This window comes from Austrofundulus limnaeus, unplaced genomic scaffold, assembly GCF_001266775.1.
Source record: "Austrofundulus limnaeus strain Quisiro unplaced genomic scaffold, Austrofundulus_limnaeus-1.0 Scaffold191, whole genome shotgun sequence".
NCBI lineage: Eukaryota > Metazoa > Chordata > Actinopteri > Cyprinodontiformes > Rivulidae > Austrofundulus > Austrofundulus limnaeus.
In genome coordinates this window covers 10,223-17,446 of record NW_013952593.1, presented here as the reverse complement: position 1 = coordinate 17,446, position 7,224 = coordinate 10,223, and the positions used below count along the sequence as shown (strand labels likewise).

Sequence of the window (7,224 nt, the reverse complement as noted above, 5' to 3'; positions counted from 1 at the left end):
CATCATTTACCCAGAATGCTTTGTGTGGAAATAAAATGGCTCCGTCTGTGTTAAAACATATTTTTAAAATTACAAAAACTAAACAGCCTACAGTATTTCTACAGTCTTTATTTTACAGTTAAAATATATTTTTATCAAATAAAGTCTAATGTTACAACTAATCGGCGATCCCTTTAAACCAGTCTCCCACTCACTGAGGAATTTTTCCAAATGTGTAGAAATATTTGTGACGGTTCTGTTTCCTTGTAGTCCCAGAGTTGTTGTTGGCCTCTAGTCTGGTGTCAAACCTTGACCCCACATGGCCTTCCATTACAAAACCTTCTGGAGATGTCCTGCCTGTGGTTCTCCTTAGCAGACTTTGCTCCTCTTTTCTAATTTGCTTCAGGTCTGAAGACAAATTTAACACTGGACTAGGGAGAAGACTGGTAAATTAATGTTTGGTCCCGATTCTACTGTCAGACATTGTTGACCATTGTTGCAGGACTGCTGTAAATGTACAATTTGTTGAGATATTGTCATAAAAGTATCACGTAACATTGATGAGTTTGCTATGCAGATTTACAGCAATTTTAGTCCAAATGTTTCCAAGACTTTGTGTAACATTCATGTGACACAGCGTTAAAATGTATCACGTCTCCAACTAGTTGACCACTGTGGCAGCTGAGTAAGAATCAGGCTTCAGAAACTGGGTTCCTGTTTTTCACACAAACATCTGTTTGACATATGCATTAAGCATGTTGGTAACAACGCACTGTTAAATAAACACTGCCCGCCTGGATGTAATTAAACTGTTTAATCTGTGTTGGAGTTGATCAACCTGTCTGGATGAATCTTTATATAGAGCACAGTGTGAGCTTATGATAATATCTGCTATTATTGCTGTACCTAATCCTGATAACTGTCACCCACACTCAGTCAGATTACATGACAGATTATGGACATGTGCTGCTGAAATGTGCCCTCTGACGGGCGGACAGGCTTACACTATAAATGCACACAGTTTGACACGTCACAGATACAAACAGGAAGTCCCACTAGCTGCACACATCTCTGCTCTTTCTCTGCGTGTTGTTCATGAACAGTGACAAGCAGAAATGTTCTGTGTTTCCTCCACCTGCTTCAGCAGTGCGGGCTGAACGAACGCTTTTCAGACGAGCAGCTGGTCAGTCTGTCCGTGCGGGAGTTGAACCGACACCTGCGAGGAGTGAGCAAAGACGAGGTGGTGCGTCTAAAGCAGAAACGCCGAACGCTGAAGAACCGCGGCTATGCTCAGTCCTGCCGCTACAAACGTCTGCAGCACCGCCACGCTCTGGAGTCAGAGAAACATCTACTCACACAACAGGTACAACACACAACAGGTGCAACAGACAACAGATACAACACACAACAGGTAAAATACACAACAGGTATAACAGACAACAAGTATAACATGCAACAGATTCAACACACAACAGGTACAATAGACAACAGGTATAACAGACAACAAGTATAACACTCAAAAGGTACAACGCGCAACAGAGACAACACACAACAGGTACAATACACAACAGGTATAACAGACAACAGGTATAACACTCAAAAGGAACAATGCACAACAGATACAACACACAACAGGTACAATAGGCAACAGGTACAACACACAACANCAACAGGTACAATACACAACAGGTGCAACAGACAACAGATACAACACAAAACAGGTACAATACACAACAGGTATAACACACAACAGGTATAACACTCAAAAGGTACAAGGCGCAACAGATACAACACACAAGAGGTACAATAGACAACTGGTACAACACACAACATGTACAACACACAACAGGTACAACAGACAACAGATACAATGCATAACAGGTACAACAAACAACAGATGCAACACACAACAGGTACAATGCACAAAAGGTACAATGTGCAACACGTACAACACACAACAGATACAATAGACAACAGGTACAACAGACAACATACAACAGGTCCAACACACAAAAGGTACAACACACAATAGATACAACACATGACAGGTACAATGCACAACAGATATAACAGATACAGTGCATAACAGGTACAACAAACAAATTGCAAAACACAACAGGTGCAACACTCAAAAGGTACAACACGCAACAGATACAACACACAAGAGGTACAATAGACAACTGGTACAACACACAACAGGTACAACACACAACAGGTACAACAGATACAATGCATAACAGGTACAACAAACAACAGATGCAACACACAACAGGTACAACACACAAAAGGTACAACACACAACATGTACAATAGACAACAGGTATAACAGACAACACACAACAGGTCCATCAGACAACAGATCCAACACACAAAAGGTAAAACACAAAACAGATTCAACACATGACAGGTACAATGCACAACAGGTATAACAGACAACAGATATAACACTCAAAAGGTGCAATGTGCAACAGATACAACACACAACAGGTACAATTGACAATAGATACAACACACCACAGGTACAATAGACAACAGGTACAACACACAACATGTACAACACGCAACAGATTCAACACACAACAGGTACAATAGACAGCAGGTACAACACACAAAATGTACAACACGCAACAGGTACAATAGACAACAGGTACAACACACAACAGGCACAACACACAACAGGTACAATACACAACAGGTACAATAGACAACTGGTACAACACACAACATGTACAACACAGAACAGGTACAACAGACATCAGGTAAAACACACAACAGGTACAACAAACAACAGAAGAAACACACAACAGGTACAACACACAACAGRTACAATCGACAACAGGTACAACAGACAACAGGCATAACAGACAACACATCAACAGGTCCATCAGACAACAGGTCCAGCACACAAAATGAACAACACACAACAGATACAACACATGAAAGGTACAACACACATCAGGAATAATAGACAACAGGTACAACAGACAACAGGTATAACACTCAAAAGGTACAACGCGCAACAGATACAACACACAAAGGTACAATWGACAACAGATACAACACACAACAGGCACAATAGTCACAAGGTACAACACACAACATGTGCAACACGCAACGATACAACACACAACAGGTACAATAGACAACAGGTACAACACACAACAGGTACAATAGACAACAGGTACAACACACAACAGGTACAATAGACAACAGGTACAATAGACAACTGGTACAAAACACAACATGTACAACACACAACAGGTACAACAGACAACAGATACAACACACAACAGGTACAACAGTCAACAGATACAATACACAACAGGTACAACAGACAACAGGTACAACACACAACAGGTACAACATACAAAATGTACAACAGACAACAGATACAACACACAATATGTACGACACACAAAACGTACAACACACAACAGGTACAATACACATGAGGTACAACACACAATAGATACAACAGAACAGGTATAAGAGACAACAGATACAACACACAAAAGGTATAACAGACAACACGTACAATAGACAACAGGTACAATAGACAACAGGTACAACAGACAACACGTACAACACACAACACGTACAACACACAACAGGTACAACAGACAGCAGGTATAACAGACAACAGGTACAATAGACAAAAGGTGCAATATACAATCGGTTCAACATGCAACAGATACAAGACAAGAGATACAACAGACAATAGATACAACAGATAACAGATGCAACAGACAACAGGTACAACACACAACAGGTACAATAGGCAACAGATACAACACACAACAGTTACAACAGACAGCAGGTACAACAGAAAACAGGTACAACAGAAAACATATACAACGGACAACACACAACAGGTACATAAGACAACAGGTACAACACGCAAAAGGTACAACACCCCCGGTACAACACACAACAGATACAAAAYACAAAAGGTATAACAGACAACATGTACAATAGACAACAGGTACAACAGACAACAGGTACAACACACAAAAGGTACAACACACAACAGGTACAACAGACACAACAGACAACATGTACAACACAACAGTTACAACAGACAACACATATAACACAAGACAGGTACAACAGACAACAGATACAGACAACACATAACAGGTACATCAGACAACAGGTACAACACACAACAGGTACAACACACAAAAGGTACAACACACACCAGGTACAACATACAACAGACAACAGGTATAACAGACAACAGGTACAACACACAAAAGGTACAACATACAACAGGTACAACAGATACAACAGACAACAGGTACAACAGACAACAGGTAAAACAGTCAACAGGTATAACAGACAACAGATACAACAGATGACAGGTACAACAGACAAAGATATAACAGACAACAGGTATAACAGAGAACAGGCACAACAGACAACAGGTATAACACACAACAAATACAACAGACAACAGGTACAGCAGACAACAGATACAACAGACAACAGTTATAACAGAGAACAGGTACAGCAGACAACAGATACATCAGACAACAGGTACAACAGACAACAGGTATAACAGACAAGAGTTACAACAGACAACATATATACCAGATAGCAGGTACAACACACAACAGGCACAATACAGATCAGGTATAATGCACAACAGGTACAACCCACAACAGGTACAACATACAACAGGTATTCAAACACTAGGCACAATACAGATCTGATATAATGCACAGCAGATACAAAACACAACAGGTACAACAGACAACAGATACAACACAAAACAGGTACAATACACAACAGGTATAACACACAACAGGTATAACACTCAAAAGGTACAATGCAACAGGTACAACACACACCCAACAGGTACAACAGACAACAGGTACAACACACACCTTTTTAATTATAATAAAACAGTTAGCGTGAGCACTGATTTGTTGCCCGTTGTTTACTTCTGTGACATCGTGGAGAAAGTAAGATGACGTCCAAAGAGATCATCATATCTCTATTTATCTGACAGCAAGCCCAACTTGATCTGTGTCACAAATGATTCCTAATGATTTCTTTATAAGCTTATTTGAATTATAAACTGTTACATTATTCAGTTCTGGTAAGACCACATCCACAATGAAGTAAATAAGACAAGATCTGTTTACTTGTGAAATGAGACACATTTTTGTTTCTCCTTTTGTTCTGAATCCATAATGCACAGTTTTTTGACAGTTTTATAGACATAAGAGTTTATATTCACTATTACATTATTAATACATTATATTTCATGCATTTTATTATTATTATTTACATTGTCAGCCCTTATTAGCCTTTATATACCAATAAATGCCAAGTAGGATGTTTATGTTTTCAGCTAATGCTGTTGTTGCTAGTGAATCTAAAGATCACATGACCAATGCTCACTCTAGTTGTCTTACATAACTCTATGGCTCTGCTCCCTTGAGGACATGAGGACATAAAACATTTTGAGTCAAAGTGAGGTGCATTTGCACAATCTAAAAAACATACAGTATGTGTTTGTTAGTGATATTTTTTTCTGTYACCAATGTATTTGTTTAATATATTTGTTAGCGATATATTTATTTTTTTGTATATGATGGATTTATTTCTCTGCAGTTGGAACAGCTACAGTGTGAGCTGACTCGTGTTCTGAGGGAGAGAGACGCCTACAAAGCTCGCTATGAGAAACTGCTCAGCACTAATCAGAGTGTTGTGAACGACGCCCCTCAGTCACGCACCAGCAGCCCACCTTCTCCTCCCCCCGACTACTTCCTCTGAGTTTAACCCACACGGATCAATGGTCAGACTGTATCAGTGTGTGGCACACATGCTTGTACTTTTGTGTGACAAAAAGTGAAGAAGAGACCTCAGTAGACAGTTTTTAGAAATGAACAAACATGAAAACCAAAGGAGAACAGTTTAAGTCACTCAGTGCTTTATGAACCTACATTTACAATCCTAATTCTGAAAAATAAAACATAAATAAAAAAATAACAATGCAAATCTCATAAATATCCACAATGTGTATAAATCATCACAATGGAACATGATGTTTAAGTTATTTTACATTTGTTTAGGGTACAATAAGGTAATTTTGAAGACATATACACCAAGCCTTTTCAACGCTCTCCTGCTTATTTGTGTAACCGTGATGGATTAAGATGCTTTAATACAGTCCCTCTCACTGCTGAGCGTGTCTGCTTTCTATGCAATACCACACCAGCAATTTACTCTTTAAATGAGTGGTGGAAGCTGACTGTATTTGATTTTTTTACCATTAGCTGCTAGAGCTGCAGAGGTCTGAGTAGTGCAGTGGTGATACGTGGAGTGGAATGGATCAAGTGTTTGTGACATGCGGTTAAATATCTGCCTGCTCATATTTAGACTTCACAGTTGCCTACCAAAGTGTTTTAAGCTCATCAATACTTGTTATTCCATATAAAACCAAGTAACCATAATGAAAAGAATGTCAGAGGACGTCCCTTTTATGGGAATCAGATAGTGACTGTTCTTAAATGAGCAGAAGGGAACCTTACTTACTCTTGTGTTTTAGCAAAGAAATCTTCTTCTTCCTTGTTGAACTGATCAGCGACAGACTGATGACTGCTTTCAACAATCAGTTTGGACATTTGGTGCAGAACGTAGAGCTGATGGGGTGCTTAAGAGAAGCGAGTGCTTAACAGTGCAAAGAAAAACCAAAAAACGTGGCATGGTAAACTGTGTGGTTGGGTCCAGTTCTCCAGGACCAGACAAGGCTCTGGAGATCTGGACCCAGATCAGATCTGATGTGACACCACAGAGCTGGTCACTGTGGACCTTGGTTCTACCAAAGATAAACATATTAATAGTGCAGGGATGAAAACCAAGTAAAAAAATCAACTTTATATATTTGTGGGGACATCTCAACTGTCTCATGAAACATTTGCCAGGTTTTATTAGGGCGATTTATTTTGTGTAGCTGTAGGCTAAATCAATGGTTCTTTTATTTATTTTATTATTTATTCACTATTTAATGTTTATTTATGTACCTCTAATAATTTCACTGGGTTTCTTTTTTCAATTAGTGTGTATTTTTACTTTCTTACAGTTGACTGAATCCAGCTGTGATTAGAATGAGCCTGATTATATCATCACCAGTGTTTCCTGCTCCTGTTGTAGTGTGGTTTCACATGGAATAAAGAAAGTTGTTTGAAATCCTTGTCCTGGTGTGTGTGTGTGTGTGTGTGTGTGTGTGTGTGTGTG

At 39.2% G+C, this 7,224-nt stretch overlaps 1 protein-coding gene across 1 annotated transcript in view; it reads left to right on the top strand.

Annotated features, from left to right (window-relative positions):
* The window catches only part of nrl (neural retina leucine zipper), a gene marked incomplete at its 5' end in the record, with an annotated part of 15,460 nt that extends 8,282 nt beyond the window's left edge, over positions 1-7,178 (top strand). Inside the window, 2 exon segments of the mRNA XM_014018384.1 lie at positions 1,124-1,342; positions 5,599-7,178. Coding sequence (XP_013873838.1) covers positions 1,124-1,342; positions 5,599-5,760 — 381 coding nt within the window.
* Between the last annotated feature and the right edge of the window lie 46 nt (positions 7,179-7,224).